The 26730-nt window shown below is 37.9% G+C and overlaps 2 protein-coding genes and 1 long non-coding RNA gene across 3 annotated transcripts in view; 1 reads left to right on the forward strand and 2 right to left on the reverse strand.

Moving 5' to 3' along the window:
* LOC127444138 (terminal nucleotidyltransferase 4B-like) overlaps positions 1–953 on the reverse strand; it is a 27477-nt gene extending 26524 nt beyond the window's left edge. Inside the window, exon 1 of the mRNA XM_051703353.1 lies at positions 168–953. Within this exon, the coding sequence (XP_051559313.1) occupies positions 168–631 (464 nt within the window). The 5' untranslated portion in view covers positions 632–953. The remainder of the gene's footprint in view (positions 1–167) is intronic.
* The window catches only part of LOC127444246 (uncharacterized), a 3568-nt gene extending 627 nt beyond the window's left edge, over positions 1–2941 (forward strand). The window contains exon 2 of the long non-coding RNA XR_007897790.1: positions 2074–2941. This is a non-coding gene — a long non-coding RNA (uncharacterized LOC127444246). The remainder of the gene's footprint in view (positions 1–2073) is intronic.
* Positions 1498–26730, reverse strand: part of LOC127444121 (HEAT repeat-containing protein 3-like) — a 30645-nt gene continuing 5412 nt past the window's right edge. Inside the window, exons 3-15 of the mRNA XM_051703331.1 lie at positions 24482–24569; positions 17341–17444; positions 16806–16915; positions 16479–16619; positions 15926–16242; positions 14258–14348; positions 12302–12456; positions 8971–9053; positions 8686–8822; positions 8339–8427; positions 8102–8245; positions 4797–4973; positions 1498–2172 (exon numbers count right to left, since the gene is read on the reverse strand). Coding sequence (XP_051559291.1) covers positions 2059–2172; positions 4797–4973; positions 8102–8245; positions 8339–8427; positions 8686–8822; positions 8971–9053; positions 12302–12456; positions 14258–14348; positions 15926–16242; positions 16479–16619; positions 16806–16915; positions 17341–17444; positions 24482–24569 — 1750 coding nt within the window. The 3' untranslated portion in view covers positions 1498–2058. The remainder of the gene's footprint in view (positions 2173–4796; positions 4974–8101; positions 8246–8338; positions 8428–8685; positions 8823–8970; positions 9054–12301; positions 12457–14257; positions 14349–15925; positions 16243–16478; positions 16620–16805; positions 16916–17340; positions 17445–24481; positions 24570–26730) is intronic.

The following is a 26730-nucleotide window of genomic DNA, read 5'->3' on the forward strand; positions in this document are numbered from 1 at the left end:
AAGGTGAAGATCGTGGTCCATTTCAGGCATTCGGCGTGTCTGCTCACTAACCACGCTTATTATGTGGGCCAAGTGAATCATAACCTTTCCGAGCAAACAACTGGGCCCTGCATGGCTCTGAGGGTATCGAACACACCCACACATGTCAAACTCATTTCTGGACTCACCCCACGATGCCCTCGTAGTTTCTGCTCTTCCACGGCGTGCCCGTAAAGATCTCCTGTGAGCCTGCTGTCGGCAACAGACTCCTGTTAAAGCCGTAGGTACTCGCCTTGTTGTCTCTTTTCCTCTTGTGTGGGTACCCTCTGCCCACTCCTGCGACCTCACTGCCACCCAGTTGCACCCCTCCGCCAACACACTTGCCCACCCGGCTGCTGCTGTTATTGTTGTTAAGGGTTTCAAGCGAGATGAAGTCGTGCTGTTCGGCGACCTCACTGTCGGGTTTGGATCCGGACATCCCCTGATGGTCCTTGGGATCGCTACTGCTGCTGCTGTTTGTCAGTTTGGCGCTGGCTGTGTTGCAGTTGTTATAGAGGTCTCCCAGCGTTTGTGTCGTTTCCCAGATGTGCATCCACAGGTTGTTGGCGGGTCCGCGCTGTTCTGGCTGAAACCAGGCGATTCTAGGATCCATCAAACGCGGAGCTGCCGCAGGCACACCGGTCCCCAGAACAGAGCCAGGCTCGGTTCGCGTCACCCGCTTTGAGCTGAGGACACACGCGCTCTGCTCGACCTGTACAGCTACTAAAATATCCGCGCGAGACTGTGCGGGTCCATCGACGTCTCTAGAGACAGGAAAAAAAACAGCGGTGTCAGCGATGAAAACAGGCTGTAAAAAAGATGTTCCGTTAAAAAAAAAAGGCAACCGTCAAACTTGAGGGCTCGGGGAATGGAGAAACGTAACTGTCGTCTGTGTCAGTGCTTCTGACCCGTTTCTCAGGTCGTGTGTCGTTTCAATGGTGGACGGCATGTGTGCAACTGCGCATGCGCGGGCTGGCGGGAGCGAGCAATAAAACGCGGAGCCGCGCTGACAGCGAGTGTTAGGCAAGAGCGTACGTTTGACGTTTCTGTTACGTAACATAACAGTATAATTACTGTGGGTCACGTCTGACCAATGTTTAGTAAATTCTGAGGCACCTGAAAACATATTGACATATTAAGAATATATCTCTCTCTCTCTCTCTCTCTCTCTCTTCACTCAGAACTTCATAATTCTGATTTAATAATACATTCCTAATTAATAAACAAGCTAACAAGACATCAAGAAAAACTTAAATAACCCAAACATCTAGCTGAAAATTCTCTCTCAGACAGGTTTATAGACAATCTAATGCTACTTATGTAAACATCTGATAATCTTCTGTTGTTCTGGGCGCCACACAAAGAGGGCTTTTTGTTCTCCTACATAATAGAGGGGAAAGGAAAGTTTGCGACATAGCATTATTTATTAAAGTAACCCTTGGGCACTGGTCTGTCATAATTTTTTAGATGGTAATGCTAAGGACAACTTTTGCCAGAAGCCAGAATATCCAGGGGTTAAGAGGGATTCAACTATTGTAGGGCTGGGGGACATTTTTCCATCCACCCTTATTTTTTGTAAAATTTTTAAACCAAAATTGCGAAATTACATGGCCACGTGAGTTACATTAAAGGAATAGTTCACCCAAAAATGAAAATGCAGCATTTGCATGTCATCTGGTATGTCATGAGGGTGAGTAAATACAGAATTTAATTTTTGGGTGAACTATCCCTTTTAAAGTCAAAAATACATTACACATTTAGGACAAGCTTGGGTTAAATATATACTACTGATACATCTTTTTCAACATATAACAACAGCAGAACTTTTTTTAAATATAATTTATGCTTTAATTAAAGCACTGATATGTTTTACAAATATCAACGGCAAAATAATCTCATTTTAAACTTAAATTCTCATCTTAATTTCCTCGCATAAACACTCACACACAACAATAAAACCAAAGGAGTAAGGACAGAAAGAGCTAAATAAAAATGAGGTGAGCCATTTACTGAGAATTTGTACTAAAGCTCTCTGAATTCTCATTTTCTCTGCAGGTTCTCAAGGTAGCTGATGAACCTCTTCAGGTTGATCCTTATGTTGTCCAGAAAACAAAGCTGATCAGGGCTGTATTTTCCTCTCCCTTCTTTTCGCAGCTGTGAAAGAAAAAGAAAAAAAGCCAAACTGTGAAAAGCCTGCCATCTAAAGGCCTAGGAACATACTAGAACAGGGGTCGGCAACCTATGGCACGCAGAGGAGAAATCACTGGCACGCCTGCAAAGGCGAGAGAGGAGCAGACTATTTTATTGATGTGAAATTCCGCACCTGCATTCCAATCTACATCTTGATGTAATTCTTCCTCATGATCACGCAGCGTTTTCATGAGCTGAATGGGAGGCTAAACAAAAAGTTAAAATGTGATGAGACCAGGGCTCGAGTTGAGGGGGAATGCCATCCCCCTTGTTGCAAGAAATACCAAAAAGCATCCCCCTTGTTAAACCACCATCACCCCTTACCCTCCCCTTTAGATCAATTGTGTCATGTATTACTTAGAACTAATCATGCAAGTAAAATATTTTATTTAGGTTTCTTTAGGTGAAATCCCACAGTTAGATCTGGACACTTGTACAGTTTGGATATATGCTGTCAGGGTGACGCTTTAGTCACGCAATCTGGCAACCTTGAACATGCGAGCTCTCTCTCCACTGCGAAAAAAGACGGCAGTTTTCTGAAAACACTGTAAAACAAGCATGTCGGTGTTTGCGATGGGTTGATTTATCCTTCCTACTGTTCACATGAAACTTACGCCACAAGTTTTCAAATGTTTCACGCAACTTCAAACATGGTCAAGTAGTACATTGGAGTAGAAAAAATGCGTGTCTGCAGTGGGCGAGCAATCTAGAAATAAACCTTTTTCAAAACATGGATTCTTTTCACAAAATTAATCAATTAAATAACAGAGGGTCACAGGTGCATATTACGGCCATGTGTCCTAAGGGTCAATGAAGAGACGCTCATTTTTGTCCTGATCTATTAAATTAAAAATACATAAAAAATGCAAACCATTTACTTGAATACACCTCTTCTATGATGAAAATTTTTCAGTTGCTGAGTTTAAAGTCATACTGATATTTTTCTGGAGCTTACAGTAAAAAATTTCATGTGGTGTTCAGAGACAGTAAATAAAAGTCTCAGAATCTGAAATTCCTGAAAAAAGAAATGTTGGTATGACTAGCGCAGAATAATCTTTTGTTATTTCTTAAAAAAATAAACAGTGAAACAGTTGTTTTAAAATGATTCATATTTTAAAACACTTTTGTCCACAAATCAAAATCTTTGGGTGTAACCAACAAGCCATTTTGTTTATGTTGACCATAAAAACTATAAAACATAGCAAAATATTGCTGTCAGTATTTAGTTTGCTGAGATAAACATTGGTACTGAGACTATTTAGTATAGACGGGCCACTTCTATTAAAATGAATGGGAGAAACTGGAACGCCCAGCAGTCAACGGATGTAGGAAAGATGATGTTTAAAAAACATCTGATATTTATTTTGACATTTATGAAAAGGCACATTTTGTTCACGTGGTGCAACTCTGAGAAAAATTCTTGATATTTTTTTACTCAAATTCATTTATAAAAAATTCCTCAAAACATTTGTTTGACAACTTTTTGGAAACTAATGAATAAGTTGTTTATACTCATGTATTCAAGGTGCAAAGAAAGTATTATAATACTTGTTACTTAATGTTACACCATATGACAATTTGAAATTTTTTTTTTTTTTTTTTTTAGAAAATGCTATAAAGTTTTTTCAAACATTTATGAAACCAAATTGGACAAAGATTACATTTCTGAGAATATGACAAATGTTTTAAACTAGATTTTTAAAAGGTTTCACATTTAAATTTGTCAATGACCCATAAGTAATAGAGCACCACCACTTAGACTACACCATCCCCCTTAAAACAAATTTACAAATCGACCACTGGATGAGACTGCAGTATACCCAACAGACTCGTGCAGCCCCTGCAAGCCGTTCGCTCATCACGAGCCATCAGTGCTTCACTTCAGTTAATCGTGCGAGTAAACGTGCCCGCTTTGCTTCGGTCAGGCTGCGCGCATGACAGCCTACATTCCGTGTTTCATTTGTTTCTTTTTGCTTTCAGAACACGTGATGTTATAAAGGAAAACACCACTATTAATCCTTGAGATTTCCAACCCAGTATACAGGTACACCCTGCTTAAAACATGATCACATTCAAAATTGTATTAAAAGATTAAGAGAAAACAAACCCACATCGTGGGGTTAAAAAATCTGAGTCTATTCAAATTATGGTGTCGGCACAACCATTGACCAGGAAAATAAAAAAATGGCACTCCATGTCAAAAAGGTTGCCGATGCCTGTACTAAAATATAGAGATCTAGCAATGGGTGTGCTGTGAATTACTAGGAGCAGCTGAAACAGTACTTACACTTTTTAAAGTGGAAATTTTAAGATCATTCAGCCAACTAAGACAGATTTGTTCAGTATGATTTGAATGTTCCTTTCAGTGGATAGCCTGAGGCTGAGACCATGCTTATGCAACAGTCTCAGGGAAGAGTGAAAAATATTGCTCTTGAACCTTGAACTCAAGCCTGAACATGTATTTGGAGGTGTGAGATTGGTCATTTCAGTGTGTTTCTGCTAATAGTGTTACTGCTTGGGTGTGTGAATGTGATGCATGCATGTGTATGTGTTTGTGGAAATATTCTGCAGTTGCTTTCTGCTGATACCTTGGCCCTGAATCCTGGCTGAAATGCTTTGAGAGAGGAGAGCAGGTTAATATTTTTTCCAGCTTTCTCTGCCTCATCGCCATCAGCAAACACATCAAAGAGGGCGTCCAGCGCCTCCCCACACACCACCAGGTTTGAGTCCTTCATTGCAACATTCAGTAATGCATTTCCAATCAGCTGAAAAAAGAGATTCAAAGTAAGCTGTACATTTACCAAATGAAGCTACATATATACTGTATAGCAGGCAAAAAGTTGCTCTGTGATCAACTCGAAAGACAAGCAGATAGCAGTGTTGTAGTCGAGACCAGCTCATCTGAGTCAAGACAGAGACCAGAAGAGGTGGAGTCTGAGACAAGACTCATATAGGCCTATGCTACTCTTAAAAGAATAGTTTAACATAACAGTTACTAACACTTTGGTAACACTGACATTGTAATACATTTTTGTTCACTTAACCTAGAATGTGGCATTCTTTCATTTTTTTCCCGACTGGTAATATTGTTTAACCAACAAGCTCAATCAAATATTATATGCGGTACAGTGCAGTGAAAAAGTATTTGCCCCCATCCTGATTTCTTGTGTATATATTGTACAATTTTTTTCCAAAAATTCAAACAAACTCTAACATAAAACAAAGGCAATCTGAGTAAACACAAAATACTGTTTTTAGAGGATAATATTATTTATTGAGGCAAAAAAGTTATCCAATACCAACTGGGCATGTATGAAAAAGTACCACTACTAACCCAGAAGAACATAAAGGCTTGTCTGAATTTTGCCAAAACACGAAAGTGGAACAGTTTGGAAGACAAGGGTCCCATTACATCTGGCATAAATCAAATACAGAATTCCACAAAAGAACATCATATCTACGATCAAGCATGGTGGTGTTAATGTAATGGTGTGGATATGCTTTGCTGCTTCAGGGCGACTTGCAATAATTGAGAGAAACATGAATTCTGCTCTCTACCAGAAAATCCTAAAGAAGAACGTCCGGTCAACAATCCTTGAGTTTCACTCACTCACTCTCACTCACACACACGCGCGCGCGCTCTCTCACACACACACTCTCTCACACACACACTCTCTCTCACACACACTCTCTCTCACACACACTCTCTCTCTGCAAAGTTTATAAAATTACATTTAAGACTCGAGACCTTTTTCAAGACCTGAACAAATAAAATTAATATTGTATCCCCATCCCAAAACAAACCTAAACAATCTCAAAATAAAGACTCTTACTTAAACAGGCAGGGGCACACAATCAACATGGCCTTAATATTGCTTATCAGTAAAGCAGGGTAGGATATACTGTATGCAAGACATGTTTTCCACATACTGTATATATCACATTAAAATTGGTTTATGTACCAAATTAAATAAATACAAATTAGAGTTCGACCAATATTGGATTATGAAATGTGTTGAAAGGCAATTAATCTGCTATTCTTTAAATGTACTGTGTTAACAACTAAATTGACTCTAGGCTCATATATAAAAATACCTCAAATATTATTTGCTTAAGCTTATGTTTAAACAATAATGCCACATCCAAGGTTAAGTGAACTACATTTTATTACAACATCAGTGTTAACATGTTAGTAAAAATACAATTCTAATTAAATGGCACAAGGCTTTTCATGGCAATACAGACTAACAACGTCTGTGTGTATTATTATATTCCATTCATTGTAAGTATACATTTCTGCTATATAAAATACAGTATTACCGTACTATAACTAAAATGGGCATAAAAACCTAACAGTAATGTATTAAATATGACATACTGTATACGCAGTAAGTGAACCTTTACTTTCAATTGTTTAAGATTCTCTCTTTGGCACTACTATATTCCATTCATTGTAAGTCAAGTTTCTGCTTCCTTCTGCCTGCAAGACTTCATCTCGGGGTACGAACAGAAACCTCTAAATATATATATATATATTTATTTTATTTTTTTGTTGCAAAAATACCACCAAACCATTAAATTCTGATGACATTGAGAAGTATTTTTACATTTTCTTCAGTATGTGTAGCATTCATGTGACTATTGGCTGAAGCATTTCTAAAAGACTTGGAGGCCGTTCAGACCAGTCGCGTTCGTGCGTTAAAAAAAAGACAAGACAGCGCACTGAATGGAGCAGAACGCTGATGTCTCGAGACACTTTTTTAAAAGTTTAAGTTATTTTTAACTTGACAAAAGAACTTCTTGACACTGAAAACACAGCATTCAGCGGCACAATGGTCAAAGATGTCCGTTTAGCATATTTAAAAACAAAACAAATAAAAAACAGCATGGACAGATGCAAAAATGTGTTTGGTGTGAACGACACTGTATTAAAGTAACAGCACCAGTTGAAGTTTCTCAAAGTTACCTCTCAAAAAGTAGCCTTTTTTTTTTTTTTTTTAAATGATTGTAGGAAAATACAATTCCACTTCATCCAGCAGTGTTCTTCAATATCCTGATACTGTTTTACTGAGTGAAAAACTGCTATAAATTATTTAGTGAGATAGTGGTCGGAACAGATCGGACTGAACTGCAAATCGATTTTGCCAAACCGTTTTCACTGAAAATAATCGACACAAAAGAATGATTAATTTGTGAATTGGGCATCACTAGCTCTGATTCTACACATCCGCCAGAAACACGTCAAGATCGCTGACACTGTCAGAGAGTGAAATGTTTTTCAGAGAAGTTGTGCCGCTCATGGTATAGTTTTTGAAGAGACTCGACTGGTCTTGGGGAAAAGTCTGATTCTACACTTGTTCGAGTCCAAGTCAAGACTGAGTCCAATTGCTCCCAAGTCCATGACAAGACCAAGACCATAAAAATAAAAGTCTTGAGTATTACAACACTGGCAGATAGTCTGACAAATGTAAAGTGCATCAGCTACACAGTAGATATGTGAAGGAACAATGATGGACTGATTTCATTATATGAAAAATACTGACTTAATTTTGCACATGAATGGTACACTTCTTTTGTAAACCAAAATATTTGTCCTCATCAGATATTTACTACATATCACTTTAATTTCTCATTTAATTTCAACAACACTATTGAGTCCGACTCCGAATACTTTTAAAAGGTACTTAATTTTATATATTCTTATCTAACATTTAAAATCTCAAAACAAATGAATGAAAAATCTTTACTTTTATTCATTCTCATGTTTTAAATTAGACCAAGATAGCATTAAAAATTGTGAATATAATGGTTTTGCATTATTTAATTCATAGATAAAAATATAGAATATATAATATTGTTAATATCTTTCTAATATTACTACCATTATTATTACCTGTAGAGTGTCTGTAGTGCTTTTCTCTTTGGCAAGAGAGCTCCCTGTGATGCCGAGAATAGCCAGAGCATTAACTCTCACACTGACCAGCTCACATCTGGTAGCTGCTTCACAAAAACTCATCATCTGGTGAGGAGTCATACACTGCAGGATACCACACACACAGAGTTAATAAATACCAAGTGAAGCTTTTTTCCACTACGGTATTAAAAAAAAAAAAATTAAAGTGCTTTAAACCTGAGGAATGTTTTTAGAAGCCATGATTTTTAGCAGAGAGCGTAGAGCGCTGGTCGCAGCCTCCAGGAACTCCTCATCCTTTAATACTTCTAAAAATGAATTTACAAATACAACATATAACACTGCCTAAAGGGGGGGAAATCCTCCTAAACATGACTTGAGATCTCCTCTAAGATCTAATCAAAGTCTGAAAGAACAACCAGAATAATGAAAAGCACAAAACTGCATAAAATTCTTCCCTAAGTTCAGTTGTGCTATATTGTGAATCTAGCCTAACTGTGTCAGGTCTACACAGAACCATAAAGCCTTACAGATTTTGTATTATATCTGACAACACTGGTGCCTACCTTCTGAGCTGAAGACCAGTGAGGAGAGGTGCTGAGCCACAGCCTGTAGCCCTGAAGCACCCCCAAGAGACTCTGTATCCATAGAAGCAAGGATATTATGGAGAGATGTAAGTGCCCGACACTGCACCCGGTGCATCCTGAAAGAAACAAAGAAAGTGTATAAGATTTTGGGTTTTTGTAGGTTAGTACTGCACTACAAGCACTGTTAGAATACATATATATTTCCAGACATGGGTGATGATGTACATAAATGCAAGGCTTAATAAAAATGTGTGGATTTATTACTTTTTCAAGAGGCATTTCCAAGAAGGATGCTTGTTGCAGAGGTCAAGGGCAGTGGGGCTTGGGAACTCAGCCTTCTTTAATACCTGATGAAGCAATCAATCAGTTACTTCACAATGAGAACAAGGAGACCACAGTAGGATCCACACAGTTATGATACATGTATGTTATGCAAACAACACATCTGTTGCATTCAACATTTATTCACATATTTAATAAAAGAAAGTTTCTGTTAGATGGCACATAATTTGATATGCATGGAAAATCAGATTTCTTAGACCAAGTTGTCCTGTTACAGACAGATCTGTCTTAACTATAACAAGGTTTTGAGAAAATTGCAGTAACTACAAAATCCACACTAAAATCAAGTAACTGTTTTGCTGGTGTGGTTACTGTAGTTACAGCTTTTATATGGCAGTATTGTCATTATAAAACATGATAAATGCTGACTATTTTATTTTATTTACATTGTGGCCCTTTACATTCAGTATGAACGAGCTGTGAACAAAACATGGAATATCCATAAACTGTTCTTAAAAACAAATCATTTAGTAGAGTATCACAATTTTTCAGTTTCTTTCTTTAGAACCTTTTATCTATGAAATCTCTTTATAACAAAAAAACTATTAAATGAAATAATTAAACTGATTATATAAAGATTATTTAGTATGTTTAAAGCATATTTAATCATTCTTATTTATTAGTAATAAATTATTAATTAGAATTAATCAGTCCCAAGCCTATTCATTTTTATTTTAACTACAACCACAACTATCGGTTGCTGTTCCAGAATGACTACATGAGATATCTGCTTCTGTGAAAGTGCAGATGTCAGCTTCTCCTTTCCATATCACCGTTGATAGTAAAGTGACACAAATATTGGGTTGCTTCTTAGAAATCTATTAAACATCTCATATGTGCACTGTCCCGACAAGCAAGAGACCGGCAATGAGCAATAGCCAATATAGAGAAAGTGCAAGAGGTGAGAAAGACATTGGGAAGCAGGAAAAAAAAAAAAAAAGGTAGAAAATAAAAACATCACCCACATCTCATTATTTTGATCTGTTTATTTCCCGTTCTGTGCAAACCAGTGCAATAATGGGTGTGAGCCCATCTTTCATGTTATTTGTCGACATATTATCAGGAATAAAACTCTACCGTTGCTATGTTTGTGAATGAATTTCATGATCGTAGTTTTTGTCGGGAATAATTGGTTTATACACACAGCCTGCGATCAGTCGAGTAGTGCGCTTAGCTTTAGTATACAGTGGTGTGAAAAAGTGTTTGCCCCCTTCCTGATTTCTTATTTCTTTGCATGTTTGTCACACTTAAATGTTTCAGATCATCAAACAAGTTTAAATATTAGTCAAAGATAACACAAGTAAACACAAAATGCAGTTTTTAAATGAAGGTTGTTATTATTAAGGGAAAACAAAATCCAAACCTACATGGCCCTGTGTGAAAAAGTGATTGCCCCCTAAACCTAATAACTGGTTGGGCCACCCTTAGCAGCAACAACTGCAATCAAGCGTTTGCGATAACTTGCAATGAGTCTTTTACAGCACTGTGGAGGAATTTTGGCCCACTCATCTTTGCAGAATTGTTGTAATTCAGCCACATTGGAGGGTTTTCGAGCATGAACTGCCTTTTTAAGGTCATGCCACAGTATCTCAATAGGATTCAGGTCAGGACTTTGACTAGGCCACTCCAAAGTCTTCATTTTGTTTTTCTTCAGCCATTCAGAGGTGGACTTACTGGTGTGTTATGGATCATTGTCCTGGTGCAGAATCCAAGTTCGCTTCAGCTTGAGGTCACGAACAGATGGCCGGACATTCTCCTTCAGGATTTTTTGGTAGACAGCAGAATTCATGGTTCCATTTATCACAGCAAGTCTTCCAGGTCCTGAAGCAGCAAAACAGCCCCAGACCATCACACTACCACCACCATATTTTACTGTTGGTATGATGTTCTTTTTCTGAAATGCGGTGTTATTTTTACGCCAGATGTAATGGGACACACACCTTCCAGAAAGTTAAACTTTTGTCTCGTCAGTCCACAGAGTATTTTCCCAAAAGTCTTGGGGATCATCAAGATATTTTCTGGCAAAAATGAGACGAGCCTTAATGTTCTTTTTGCTCAGCAGTGGTTTTCATCTTGGAACGCTGCCATGCAGGCCATTTTTGCCCAGTCTCTTTCTTATGGTGGAGTCATGAACACTTACCTTAACTGAGGCAAGTGAGGCCTGCAGTTCTTTGGATGTTGTTGTGGGGTCTTTTGTGACCTCTTGGATGAGTCGTTGCTGCGCTCTTGGGGTAATTTTGGTCGGCCGGCCACTCCTGGGAAGGTTCACCACTGTTCCATGTTTTCGCCATTTGTGGATAATGGCTCTCACTGTGGTTCTCTGGAGTCCCAAAGCTTTAGAAATGGCTTTATAACCTTTTCCAGACTGATAGATCTCAATTACTTTCTTTCTCATTTGTTCCTGAATTTCTTTGGATCTCGGCATGATGTCTAGCTTTTGAAGATCTTTTGGTCTACTTCACTTTGTCAGGCAGGTCCTATTTAAGGGATTTCTTGACTGAGAACAGGTGTGGCAGTAATCAGGCCTGGGTGTGGCTAGAGAAACTGAACTCAGGTGTGATAAACCACAGTTAAGTTATATTTTAACAGGTGGGGCAAACACTTTTTCACACAGGGCCGTGTAGGTTTGGATTTTGTTTTCCCTTAATAATAACAACCTTCATTTAAAAACTGCATTTTGTGTTTACTTGTGTTATCTTTGACTAATATTTAAATTGTTTGATGATCTGAAACATTTAAGTGTGACAAACATGCAAAAAAATAAGAAATCAGGAAGGGGGCAAACACTTTTTCACACCACTGTATGTGCCTGTTTCTACCATCTCATTTGGTCTCTGGCATGCACATAAACGTTATGGCGCTGTCATAGTTTAAACTGAACACAGAATCGATTCTGAAATTGAGAATCGATAAAGAATCGTTGAAAGAACCGCACTGCATTGGTGAATTGATTTTTTCTCCCACCCCTACAGATAATCCACTTGTATACATGATCACATGTTGAAGCTATCATTTTATCATGTATGCACCCTCTTCATATATAAAATACAACTTTTTTTTTAATGTTATTTTATACATTAAAAAAAAAGTTCCCCTTTTACAGCAGGCCTGTGATTATTTCACAAGCAGGTCCACATTCTTTTCTTGGATTCCTTGACATCTGCAAACACTAGGTTAAAAAAAAAAAAAAGACTGCCGTATGTTTTGCAGACTACTGTATGTAATAAATTGAGTGCATGTGTGAGTGTGTTACCTGTTGAGGTATCCTGTGGTTGAGCAGGATTGTGTGTAGTTCAGCAGACAGGCACAGAGGAGAGCACAGGGAGGAGTTAGTGTCTGACATCCCATCAGCACACATTTCACTCTCATCACTGCTGGACATCTCCTCCCACTCATCATCTGAGGGCTCTACACATACACACACACACAACAATCAAACATACATTTAGATAAATAAATGTATGTTTGAAGTTCAAATTAAGTCATTTCCCTCAAATAACCCATCACATTACCCTCTGTCTGTTTTTCTCCACAGAACACAGAAATCCTTCCAATAATTTGGCACATTAGCACATACAGTGCATCCGGAAAGTATTCACAGCGCTTCACTTTTTCCACATTTTGTTATGTTACAGCCTTATTCCAAAATGGATTAAATTCATTATTTTCCTCAAAATTCTACAAACAATACCCCATAATGACAACGTGAAAGAAGTTTGTTTGAAATCTTTGCAAATTTATTAAAAACAAAAAATGAAAAAAAAAAAAAAAAATCACGTACATAAGTATTCACAGCCTTTGCTCAATACTTTGTTGAAGCACCTTTGGTACAGCCTCAAGTCTTTTTTAGTATAATGCTACAAGCTTGGCACACCTATTTTTGGGCAGATTCTCCCATTCTTCTTTGCAGGACCTCTCAAGCTCCAACAGGTTGGATGGGGAGCGTCGGTGCACAGCCATTTTCAGATCTCTCCAGAGATGTTCAATCGGGTTCAAGTCTGGGCTCTGGCTGGGCCATTCAAGGACATTCACAGAGTTGTCCCGGAGCCACTCCTTTGTTATCTTGGCTGTGTACTTAGGGTCGTTGTCCTGTTGGAAGATGAACCATCGCCCCAGTCTGAGGTCCAGAGCGCTCTGGAGCAGGTTTTCATCAAGGATGTCTCTGTACATTGCTGCATTCATCTTTCCCTCGATCCTGACTAGTCTCCCAGTTCCTGTCGCTGAAAAACATCCCCACAGCATGATGCCGCCACCACCATGCTTCACTGTAGGGATGGTATTGGCCAGGTGATGAGCGGTGCCTGGTTTCCTCCAGACATGACGCTTGCCATTCAGGCCAAAGAGTTCAATCTTTGTTTCTCATGGTCTGAGAGTCCTTCAGGTGCCTTTTGGCAAACTCCAGGCGGGCTGTCATGTGCCTTTTACTGAGGAGTGGCTTCCGTCTGGCCACTCTACCATACAGGCCTGATTGGTGGAGTGCTGCACAGATGGTTGTTCTTCTGGAAGGTTCTCCTCTCTCCACAGAGAAACGCTGGAGCTGTCAGAGTGACCATCGGGTTCTTGGTCACCTCCCTGACTAAGGCCCTTCTCCCCCGATCGCTCAGTTTGGCCAGGCGGCCAGCTCTAGGAAGTGTCTTGGTGGTTCCAAACTTCTTCCATTTACGGATGATGGAGGCCACTGTGCTCATTGGGACCTTCAATGCTGCAGAAATATTTCTGCACCCTTCCCCAGATCTTTGCCTCGATACAATCCTGTCTCGGAGGTCTACAGACAATTCCTTGGACTTTATGGCTTGGTTTGTGCTCTGACATGCACTGTTAACTGTGGGACCTTATATACACAGGTGTGTGCCTTTCCAAATCATGTCCAATCAACTGAATTTACCACAGGTGGACTCCAATCAAGTTGTAGAAACAGCTCAAGGATGATCAGTGGAAACAGGATGCACCTGAGCTCAATTTTGAGTGTCATGGCAAAGGCTGTGAATACTTATGTACATGTGATTTTTTTCGTTTTTTATTTTTTATAAATTTGCAAAGATTTCAAACAAACTTCTTTCACGTTGTCATTATGGGGTATTGTTTGTAGAATCTTGAGGAAAAAGTGAAGCGCTGTGAATACTTTCCGGATGCACTGTAAATCCTGAGGAGGGGCTACAATACTCACATACTCCCTCAAGCACATGTTTGTCTGCAAACACACACTCACCATCGGAGCAGCACATGTTGACAATGATTTCCAGGGACGTCTGTTGTGCTGCCAGCAGTGCTTTGGCCTCCCGTAACTCCAGTCTCTCTCTCTTAATACCCATAAACACACAGATCACCACAAAATTTATTATTTAGGTTGTCTGTACACATATAGAAATGGTTAAACTAATATAAAACCATTTCAACTTATACTGATAAGCTATCTAAAGATGGTGACATATACAGATTTCCAACCTCATGCTGTTCCAAACGTGTATGACTTCCTTTCTTCTGTTCGTAGAACACAAAAGGAGTAATTTTAAAAGAATCTACTGGTTGGTTTTCCACACATTCATGAGTGAATCGTTTCAGAATCTTTCAATGAATCCAGTCCGCAAAACCAGTCAGGTCTGACCGTATAAGCTATCATTATGACTTTTGCATCATTTTGTGTACTGCTTTTTGTGTCCATTTTTGCAACAAGCTTTGGCCACCATTCTTTGTAACTGTATGGAAAAAAAATGACCAGGGCTACGTTTCCCAAAAGCATTGCAAGCTTAAATTGTTGTAGAGACCATTGGCACCAATGTTTTCTACAATCTACTTAGGCGTACGATGCTTTTGGGAAACGCAGTCCAGTACAATTACTCAAACATTCTCCTTTGGTGTTTTGCGGCAAAAGTAAAACAGGTTTGGAGCAACATGAGGGTGAGTACGTGCTGGCAAAATTGTCATTTTTGGGTGAACTAATCTTTTAAAGCATGCCAAGCATTAAAGGCATACCGTAAACATGGTTTGCCTAAATACTACAAATATGAGGCTTTGGATCATCCGTTTCGGAGAGGGTAAAACTACCGCAGTTTTAGGAAGCCCACTGGGCTGTTAGGAATAGCTGGCAGCTCAGATAGGTTAAAGCAGCTCTACATACTCCTAAATAAGTGGGGGCTGTCACTCTGTGTTTACGGAGAGCAAATATCCTCTGGCTCTGGGGTACAGATGTGCTGTCACTTGGATAGAGATGATCTGATGAAAGGCAGAGAGAGTGCAGTATGGTGCGCCCTCCCTGACTCTGGACTTATCCGAGTCATGTGACACATTCATGAGACAGAGCCATCATGTAGTGTAATACAGTGGAGATAGACTTTAAGAGGGCATTGTTGACCTCCATATGCACTCTAAAATGTTAAATGTTACCTTATTAATACAAGTGTCTTAGCAAATTAAATGTGTGCAAACTAGAGACTCTCAATAAATGAAAATAATAAATCACAATTAGTCTCATGATTTTTTTGTAGTTAACACTAATAATCTCAAATTTTGAATTGAAATTTTTTTTTTTTTGCATTTAGTTCCTTTATTTACAAAGGGAATAAAACAGGGCATATATCAAAGATGTTTAATTGATGCCACAGCAGTCCATCACAGGTCTTTAACGTTGGTACCGTCAGCAAGATGGCCTTTCTCCATTTACTGACAATCAAGAGACCAGTCAAGGGATTGTCTTTGTGTGTACTGAACAACACAGACATCTGTGCTGGTGTTATTTCAACAAGCCTTTAGAAGGCCGTTAAATACCTTTCATGAATCTACTAACTTTGGTAATGCTACTGCAAACCTTGACATTAATTAGTTAAATTGATTTTTTTCACACTTAAAACATTACAAGACAGAGCAGATTTTAACTTACAGGCAACAGATCTGAGATATCATTATTTCTTGATCCCATTCGTCCATTTGGCTTTCCTCCATTCATCTTTCTATCTCTCCCATCCTCCTCCATCTCCTCTGCTTCAGACCCGTGCCCTGCAGGTTGTTCACTGGTATGATTTGACCCTGTGGCAGATGTAGCTCCTTTAGACAGACGTGCAGATTCAGCATGCCACAGCCCTGGGATCAGCTCTCCAGCGTCCAAACTGAGGCTGTGCGAAAGAGTGGCCACCAGTGCGGTGAGTGTGTGAGACTGCTGCCCTGAAGACAGACTGTTCTTCACATTCCATAAACAGCCTAAAGAACAGGAAAAACAACCATCTATTTGAAACATTCCTCATCTTTATTTTAACTATTTTTTACATGTTTACCCATAGTTCACAAAGTAGTACAGCAGTGTTTATTAATAATTCATTAATTATTAGCAAAATATAAACTTCTCATTAACAACATGCCAGTTACCATTCATGAGCTCCCAAAGGTGCATGTTATAGGGACTCACATAAACATAAATTAAGCATTTTGCATGTTACCTGCAGCCAGTGTGCGTAGGAGAGTATATTCCATACTGGTTTGTGTGGAGGACAGAATGTTGTCCAAGACACCAAGCACCGCTCCATTCACACTGCGCACCAGGTCTGAGTTTTCTTCTGTTACTGTGTGTAAGCAGTGGGCTACCCAGACAGAACACACACACAAAAGCAACAGCAATTATAACTAATTAGTACTCAATAAATAAAAGATAACTATGAAAGTGTGTGAATAAATGAAAAGGTGCATCCAAACGGTCTGCGTATATTTAAGAGGAACAAGTAATCTGAATGAGGGGTTTATGTACAGTATATGTGCAAGTCTGTCACCTGCTGACAATGCCAGCTCCATATTCTGAGAGTGCCTTTCCAGACAGTGTAGAAGAGCATCTAGAAGTCCAGCCTTGTTAAACACTGACACTGCTGTGCTACTGCTCTCACTACTCACACACACAAGAACACATCTAACTGAACATATTTTGGCTGTGGTTACAACACACTTCATACTCAGTTACAATTTTACTGTTCTATTGTAGTCTGACTGCTTACGTCAATGTATTGTGAGTTTACACATTACACAGCACTGTATTTAAAATGATTAAGCATAACAAATATTTGCCATCTGACTTTGTCTTTAATGTGGTGGCTAATCAAAAAACTGATCAGTCTCAGGCTTTTTGACCAAGTTCAAAAAAAGACAGCAACAAATTTGAGAGAACGCATGTAGTACGAAGTATGACAACATCATTCAATCCAATTACAAGTGGTCAATGAAGACATTCAAGATCTGTTAATACCAGTTGTAAAAGGCAATCTGTCTCAGCTGATCACTTGTGCCCTCAAGTCTATTTGAGTTCAGTCTTACCAGAGGTTCCAGAGTAAATTCACTGCCTCATTGGCTACATCCTCCACTTTGCGCTTCTGTCCCGTCGTGGCAGGAGAAGGGTTCACATCAAACCCAGCACAGCACTGCTCTCCACAAACACACACAACATAGACTTATGAGAGCACAATTATTATAATATTTAAACATGTTATTTCAGTGACACTGACTGGAATTTGACAAGCACCCAACCAGACCAGTCCCATGCTCACATCATGGTAATGTTGCACTATAGAGCACACAAACAAAGAATTGCAAAAATGTTTGCAAGTTCCCAAATATATGCACTTTCAACATTCATCTTATAGAATCAATTATACTTTGCAGTAGTGTTGTCAAAAGTACCGGTACCAAGTCGATACTGAAATAAATGTTTTTTAATGATACCAGTGTTTCTGCAGTACCGGTAGTACAGAGCACCGACTCAATCCGGTGTTCTGTCGAAGTCTGCTGTTTCCCCTTAGGTTGTTCCCTGTAGTGCCGTTAAACATTAAACATAGGGGGAACAGACTTCGACACTAACCTAAGGGAAAGCATAGGGGGAACAGAGTTCGACAGCACCGTTAAACATTAAACGTAAGGGGAAACAGACTTCGACACTAACCTAAGGCGAAACATAAACCAGCGCGCAGTATGACTGACACAAGACAGCTTTAAAATGCTCACAGGCTTATTTTGAACGTGTGCTCTGTTACTCCTTTTACACTGAAATGGACAATTAATCAAATCAAAATCATAACAGGTCCTAGTGTGATTTATTAAACCACGAAAGGCTGCAATCTTAGTGTGGAAGAGATGTGTACTTTGAATGAATGTATAAATCAGACCGCACAAACATTTTGAGAATCATTCACGACAAGTTGTATCAAATGACAGAGCAGAGCACTAATCTACTGTGAACTACACAGCACATGTAAACTATATATTTATTAGGGATGCACCGATACCACTTTTTCTCTTCCGATCCGATTCCGTTATCAGAAATCTCAGTATCGGCCGATACCGATCCCGATCCGATACCAGTGTTGATTTTTTGCATAATCAGTTTAGAATATCTTTAAATTATTGTGTGGAAGTAATTGGGTGTACTTTTAATATGTAAAGAAACACAAACCTCTAACTACACATTATTTCAATATAAATGTATAGCTTATTAAGAAAAACTTTATTAACTAGTATACTGGATAATGTAGCAGCAAAATTAACAGTAATTCCAGTATAAGTCATCAGTAGAAAAGAAGCCGTTTTATTTTTTTTGCAAGATTTTTTTCAACTTGTATCTTTAAAGGATTCAGATCTCTTTTTTGTTCAATTTAGTTGTAAGATATCAGCTCACTTTTCATTCACACAGTTATTTCTTGGAACCCATTCAACTTAAATATTATTATAATTTGTAAACAAATGATGATAATAATAATAATATATTATAATAGTAATTATATATATATATATATATATATATATATATATATATATATATATATATATATATATATATATATATAAAATAGTAATACATCTTAATCGTGCACCTTTTGTCACGGATCCACCGGTCTCTCTTTCTCTCTTTCTTCCTCACTGCTGTCACAGCACTCACTCGTTATCACTGCATATCATTAGTGGATAATCAAGGACTGCATATTAGAGCCTGACCGATATGGGATTTTTGAGACCGATACCGATTTTAGAGAGAAAATTCACCGATTACCAATATGGTGGACGATATATTTAATTTTTGAGCTGGAATGAAAACAGACCTTTTCTATGTGGATTTTTCACCAATTTTGCACCAATATGACTATGCAAAGGTACCCAGAAGGCTGATTTCTTAATCAAATGTTTTTTATCAAAGGATATTTGACATTATTATTATACGTTGTCAACAAAGTCTAGAAATGAACACTGAGAAAATAAAGAATAAATAAAAATAAAAAAATAGCTAAATAAACATCAGTACTGTAAGTTTAGTATCAGTCAAATGCTGACAATTAAAATAAAGAATAAATAAAAATACAATAAATAGCGGTGTTACACTGTATTCTGCTATACAAGTTCAGGGGAAACTTTCAACGGTGGAAAACCAGACTTCTAAATATTACATTTTATAAATGCAATGACTGGAATTGTTCGGTTGAAGGAGGTACCAAACTGTGAATCCTGAAAACAGTTTGGTGAATACATGTTTACTCATTAGCTTCCACTCAGCTGACAAGTTTCCAACCACTTTTCGCGCTATTTTGTTATCGACAAAGTGAAAAAAACTTTTTTGCGATATTTGCAGTCTTCTGCCCGTTTCCATTCAAATGGCCTTTTATCGATAAAAATGGTGTGCGTGATGACGTCATGCCTAAAAAAACACTTTGTCGCATAAGTTTTGGTTTATCACAAAATAAATCTGCCCTTAAGCCGTTTCCATACAGAAATGTGTGTATCTCACTAATTCGCCTCCCAGATGTCCCTAATTTTTTTCCTCCGAAATTTTGGTAAAATGGGGAGAGTATTGAGACAATTCATTGAAATTAACCAGCTAACTGTCATTTTAATTCACAAATAAATGCAATCAGAAGACGAGGAATTGCAATCAAAAGGGAACAGTTGCCCTTCTGATAGGACTGTAATATTGGTCCTGATGTTGCACCAATCGCAGGTTGCCATCGGTTCCGACCCGAAAGCGAATAGTCATGGCCCTGTTCAAGCTGGCAACCTGCACCAAGTAGTGGGAAAATTTTCAGTAAGACATCCATCGATGTCTATATGCTGTGTGCACAGCTATTAAAGAAAAACTGATGCTGTGTAATATCATGGTTTACACATGATACATTCCTGATATTCAATAGGCTATTTTAAACAATCATCTAAAGCATTGCCATCTCAAATGCATTATGTCCTTTATATTTGTCCCACAACTTTTAACGACCAACTGAACTTGATTATCATCTAAATTAATTTTAGTGTCATAATGCAATTTACATTTTCTGAAGAAGCTCAGCAAATGCGATCCGAGGTAAAGAGGGTTAGATTTAAAATATTTAAACGGTTCAAAATCTAGTTTTCTGAAAGTGAACTCCGCATTGGACAAATAGTTCTGATAGTTTATAGTCTTGAAAAAAGTGCAGAACATTCTGAGAATGTCATTCAGCTGACGTTTTTCATCTACAGAACAGGGTACGGCTAATTTAAGTTGGTGTAAAGAAAAGACATATAAAAGTCTTTTTTAATTTAATGCGTTTTTCGTTTGGTAATTTATTTAATTTAATACAGGGAATTTTGCCAGCATTTTTTCAATGTAAGCTCAGTGTTGCCGATTTAGCGACTTTTCAGACCTCTTTAGTGACTTTTATTCAAAAAAAGCACCTAGCGACAAATCTAGCGACTTTTTGGACAACCCTTAGCTACCTTCCGTAGAAGTCGCCAGTACTGCCCCGTGAGCACGTGGTCTTGCTTTCCTGCCCAGACTCGGAGGCACACCTCTCTCTGCGTCTACTCTGTTCAGTGAGACTGACAGAGAGAGAGAGGTGAGCAGGCGAGAAGGCAGAGCAGCACAATCACTTGACTGCACGGCAGCTGACATAGACGTGAATGAGCTGCGCATGTGCAAACAGCGTTGTCAAGGACCAATCACGAATCTGTATTGTTTGCTCCCTTTTGTTTTAAATTTAAAGAGTTTAATTTGACCGTTTATTTTTATTCTTTTCATGCACTTAATCACAAGAGATTTTTAGACAGTTGTTCATTCCTGTTTCTGAACACTCTGAATTCAGACACTTACACAATAAAATAATGAATTTTTGTAAATATGAACATAGTGGTTTGTTATGGCTGAGCGCTGTGTGACAGAAAAGATAAGAAAGTTTCTGTCGCTTCTAACTTTCTGAGTGATTGATAGATATAGGAAATTAATAGGGTATTACAGTATGTACGGTAAGCACAGAGAAGCAAACACATGTAAAGGGCGGACACTATGCAAAATGCAAATGAGACGCGATGACGTCACGAATATGCTAATTAGCGTATGACATCATTTAGCGACATTTGGCGACTTTGAGCAGGCTTTAGCTACTTTCCATTGAAACTAGTTGGCAACACTGAGTAAGCTAAACAATAATTTAATATAATTGGGCTGTTCATGTTCCAAAAAAGCATACTGAAGCTTTTCTCCTTGTATTGTGTATTATTTTTAATTTAAACCATCTTTGTGCACAGAAATATGTTTTTTGTATTGTGGGCTAATTCCGTGACTGCCGTCTATTATTTTGAATGGTGTGTAAAAGCAACTTTAATAAATAAACAGATGTCTACCGCGATTAAATGTATCGCAAAGAGTGGCCATTCATTTGTTCTCCGTGCACTTGTCGACGTGCATGATACGAGATATTTGTGTTGGCACTGCTGGAAGTGTCATGTTTGCCGTGATCGGATCTTTATGCCGTTCAGATCAATCCATAATCACGTACAATAAATTGGCTTTTATGGATGTATACCTTGTCGTCATGATTAACACAGGCTAACGATTGGGGTAAATTCTGTCATGTGACACTACATTTTTGCATTAATGCCAATTTTCTCGACAAAAAGTGTTTCCAAACCAGCTTTTCACGACATCTGAAGTATCGACATAGAGTTTATGTGCTAGAGTTAAATGGAAAATTATGTCGACACGTTAATTTGCGTTTCCATCAGCTTTATTTTGATGTGCTAAAACTTTTTTCGCAAAAAAATCCTTGGATGGAAGCGTAGTTACTGAAAGTAGCTACGTGATTAGCTAGTTAGCTATAAGCTCGTTGTCATGGAGAGGAAAAGACAGACGTTGTTTATTTTACTTTCCAGCATTGTGTCTCACCAACTATGTAACAACATAGCATGAAATCAACACTCACCACACACAATCCACCACCGCACCATTGTCCGCTGAGCTGCAAAAAGATGCTCTGATGTTTACCTTTCAATCTGCTATATTACTGACTGCTCAGACAAACTATAGCTGGCTAACAGCAAACAGATATGAGTGACATGGTTGTCAGGGACAAGGTTAATGTTATATTAGTTATACTGAAAAGGGAAAATGATGGGGTCATTGTTTATTAAGTTTCTAGTATGTATTTCACAAACTAGTTAACTTACCGAGACACCGCTCAACTCCGCCCTGTCTGCAGAGCCACCTTCAGTTCAGCTCAGTAAACAATGGAGTCGGAGTGCGCTCTGCTGGACAAACTACGCTATGACACCAATTCTAAAGCATTGTTTTCTACATTATATGTTCTGAAAAAATGTTTTCATATCGGCGCATATCGGTAAAATATACGCGATACCGATATATCGGCGAAAGGCTAATATCGGCCTATAATATCGGTCGGGCACTACTGCATATATACCCACGCTTTCACACACACTCTTTGTCTGTTCTCATCGATAGTATCTCTGAGACTCCAGACCTTTCTACTATTTCAAACATACCTGTGTCTTCATTATTGCCTGCAAGTATCATAAGACTGTTGTGAGTTATCTGTTCATCGTGTCTATACCCTGTCTGGATATTACTCACCTGCTGTTTGCCACTCTGCTCAACTGGATTTACTCACAATGTTTACATCACTGTTTCAGTCATCTGTTCAATAAACTCTACTACTGAGTTCATACCTCTGCCTCTGTGACACCTTTAACTTTTAAACCCTCACGCTTTTATTTTGACATTCTGAACTCTCCAGGACATCCTGTATGTGTCTGTTTGTAGGAAAGTTCACAGTAAATTCACTTCTTATTCAAATTCTGGTAAAAATGCACCTCCGGTGCCGTTCTAAATGCATATTATAAGTGAACCGAACTATTGAGCATCTACATCTGAGATGTTGTTTGTGAGTAGCGCTCAAATATTGTGATACCCAATCCGTTTAAAAACATCAGTATTGGAGCGGTGCATTCCTAATATTTATATAATTAAAATCACGGCATTTGCACTTTAATCTCAACTCAACTTTATTTATAAAGCATTTAAAACAACAGAGCTGACCAAGGTGCTTCACAGTAATAAAATTGAAAACATAACATTTCAAAATGACCACATACACAAACACAAGTAATCTAAAATCCAAACACTCCAAAACTGTGTCCTACATTTCATTTGTCAGACTCAAAGGACAGTGTAAAGAGAAGAGATTTCAGACGTGACTTAAGTCTTCAATGATCACACAGGGACATGATGCGAACTGTTTATCCGGAAAAGTGAAGCTTGCGGCAAAAACCACATCATAATAAAAGCACAAATAAAAATAAAAGCTAGATGGCTGAAATTGAAGAAATTGTGACAGAAATATATAACAACTGTATAGTAAAATGTAAGATTCACTGTAATAATAATAAAAAAATCAAGCAATATATCACAAGCAATAAAATTTGAAAAACAAAATGCAACAACATGTTGAAAAGTTCCATTTTCACTTGTTAAAAGTTTTAAGATTGATTAGACACCATTTTGATGATGAAATTAAATGTAACTTTAAAACATGGAGTTCTGGAAAATAATAATAATTATTAAACGATAATTATTAAATTATTAAAAATAACTAAACTGGTGTGTTCAGAAGCACATTATCATTTTAGCATATTTTTGCTGTGGATTCGAAATTGGTATCGAGAACCGTGAAATTTCACTGGTATCAGTACCGACTACTGAAATTTTGGTACCATGACAACACTACATTGCAGGGTTTCAGACTGCATCAAAAATGGTCAGAAACGAGAACAAAAATAATGAATTACAACAATCATTTAATCTAGCTGCCAGTGGCGACAGTCTTGAACAATTTGTATGCATTGATATGCGATTTACCGTCACAGTAAGGAAAGACTAAGAATATTAACACATTTTAAATTAATAGATTTTTAAAACTAATTGGCCGATTACTGGGTTATTGGCTTTCTTTTCTTCGGCTTTCTCTTTTGCTTCTGAATAACCATTTAAATAAAAAAACTAAAAACAGCCATTTTGCTTCTTAAAGTTTCCTTTTAGAAGCCAATGGCTTCGTAGACATTTTTTTTTTAGTCTGGAGCCCTACTTTGTCAATGCAATAATGACTCTGCTCTCTTACTGTTGAGCATGAAAACCATAAAAATCTATCATTCTTACCTCCCTCAGAAGAGCAGAGAGAGGTGTCAGCACATCCTGTCTCACCATGTCTTCACATACTTCATGGCCTCCACAGGCACTCAGATTCCTGTAGCACCGGGACAGGAAATAATGATGGAACGCTCATCAGATTGTGCATGCAAGAAACCAGCTTTTAAAATGACCAACTAGTCAATTTATACCAGTTGATGGCGCCAAATGACCCTCTTTTACGCTCTGAACGAGGAAACCGTGGAGTTATTCACGATCGATAAAATTAGAATTATCACTTATTAAAATTTGTGTCTAAACAATTCTACTAAGAGACTGCAGCACTGCAGAGTGGTTAACCATCATAAGCGTTTCAGCACAAATTACAACAAAGCATATCTATCATACTGTGAACTGAAGAGCTATACAATCTGTGGTATACAAAAAACAGGGTTTCTGCAAAGTTTTTAAAACTAAATTTAAGACTCAAGACCTTTTTCAAGACCTGAACAAATAAAATTAATACTGTATCCCCATCCCAAAACAAACCTATACAATCTCAAAATAAATCATGTATCGCAGATTCTTACTTTCAAGGGGCAGTGGCACACATTCAACATGGCCTTAACATTGCTTATCAGTAAAACAGGGTAGGATATATGCAAGTTTAAAATACTTGAGACATGTTTTCCACATATATATCACATAAAATTGGTTTATGTACCAATATATTAATAAATAAAAATTAGAGTTCGACCAATAATGGATTTTGCTGATATGATAATGTGTTGAAAGGCAATTAATCAGCCAATAGTTTTTAAATTTGGTAGCCTATATTACATGTTCTTAGTCTTCCTGTAATGGGGAGGGCCAGACAGAGGCTACAGGAGTCTAAACTGAATTAAATTCCAGTTTTTAACCAGGAAAAAAATCAATCAATAAATAAAAAGATTCACAGCATGGAACTTTTAACTTTAAAGGCTGAAATACACTGGGGACTCTTATTTTGAAATGTTTGCTCTTCACTTCTTCCAACTGCTCATTCAAACACATAAGGGAAATAAAATGTGCACTCCTACAATAATCTACAACCTATTACAATATAGTTAAAAGTAAGCATTGTTATTTTTCATCAACACTATATCATCATCATCAACAGCTGATCATTAGTGATCACTTGTCATAAATTTTCGATATGGCCTAATGATTGTGAACTGCTCTGCAACAGTTGGAAACACTCACAAGCCCCCGTGTACTTGGAGAAAAAACAACAGTGCCACGTTATCACTTTTAAGGTAGCAGCGCATGCATTAATTTAATTAAATCATATTCTTTTGCAGTTTGATAATCAGATTAGGTCATATCACGATTCCTGTCTTTCCGCTCCCAAATTTAAGACCTCTTTAAATTATAATTAAGACTTTTGTTGTATCATTTAAGATATTTCAAACTTTTATGACCTTAAATTTCAGAAAACTGAATTTAAGACATTAAGACTTTTTAAGGATCCGCGGGAACCGTGAAAAAATGGGAATACTAGCCTAAAAAATAATTATGATTTTCAATAAAGTCTTTATGCTATCGTAAAAAGTTTATCACAATTTTATTCATAATTCATCAGGCCCATTTTCTTGAATGAGTTTGCGGAATTGAACAAACGACTTGTCTTCTATTCTCATTTAGTTGTTCAGCAGATCCTCATTAATGACATTTTACATTAATGATGATTGATTCATGCATTTCGTTTGCAATGAATTAAGTGTACCAGTACATTTAGTTCCTTCATGAATGAGACGTCTTATCTCGTTCAGTCTCAAACGCCTGACTCGTACATCAGCAAAGGGGCGTATTCGTTCAGCGGGTGAAACCAAAGATTTGGGGTGTAGACTTTTCAGACGGTCCCTTATCACATCCGACAGAATTAGGACGTTTTGGCACAATGTGTGGACTTTTTAGACGGACTTACATTAGGCAACATTTACAATGAATATCAAGGTTAAATTAACGATATTGAATGATTTCACTGTGACAGCATCTGACCAGCTTAAATTACGGGACAAATCATGTCCCGTATTGATTCGACACGGGACCCGATTTGTCCCGTATTTTATCGTTCAATACCGTTAATATACTTTTCATCTTTAAAAATGGGACAGTCACGTATTTTACAGGGCGGGTGGCACCCCTATGTGTGTGTGTGTGTGTGTGTGTGTGTGTGTGTGTGTGTGTGTGTGTGTGTGTGAGAGAGAGAGAGTGAGGTGTTGTTAGTCCAGCAATGT

This window comes from Myxocyprinus asiaticus, chromosome 1, assembly GCF_019703515.2.
Source record: "Myxocyprinus asiaticus isolate MX2 ecotype Aquarium Trade chromosome 1, UBuf_Myxa_2, whole genome shotgun sequence".
In the NCBI taxonomy this organism is placed as follows: domain Eukaryota; kingdom Metazoa; phylum Chordata; class Actinopteri; order Cypriniformes; family Catostomidae; genus Myxocyprinus; species Myxocyprinus asiaticus.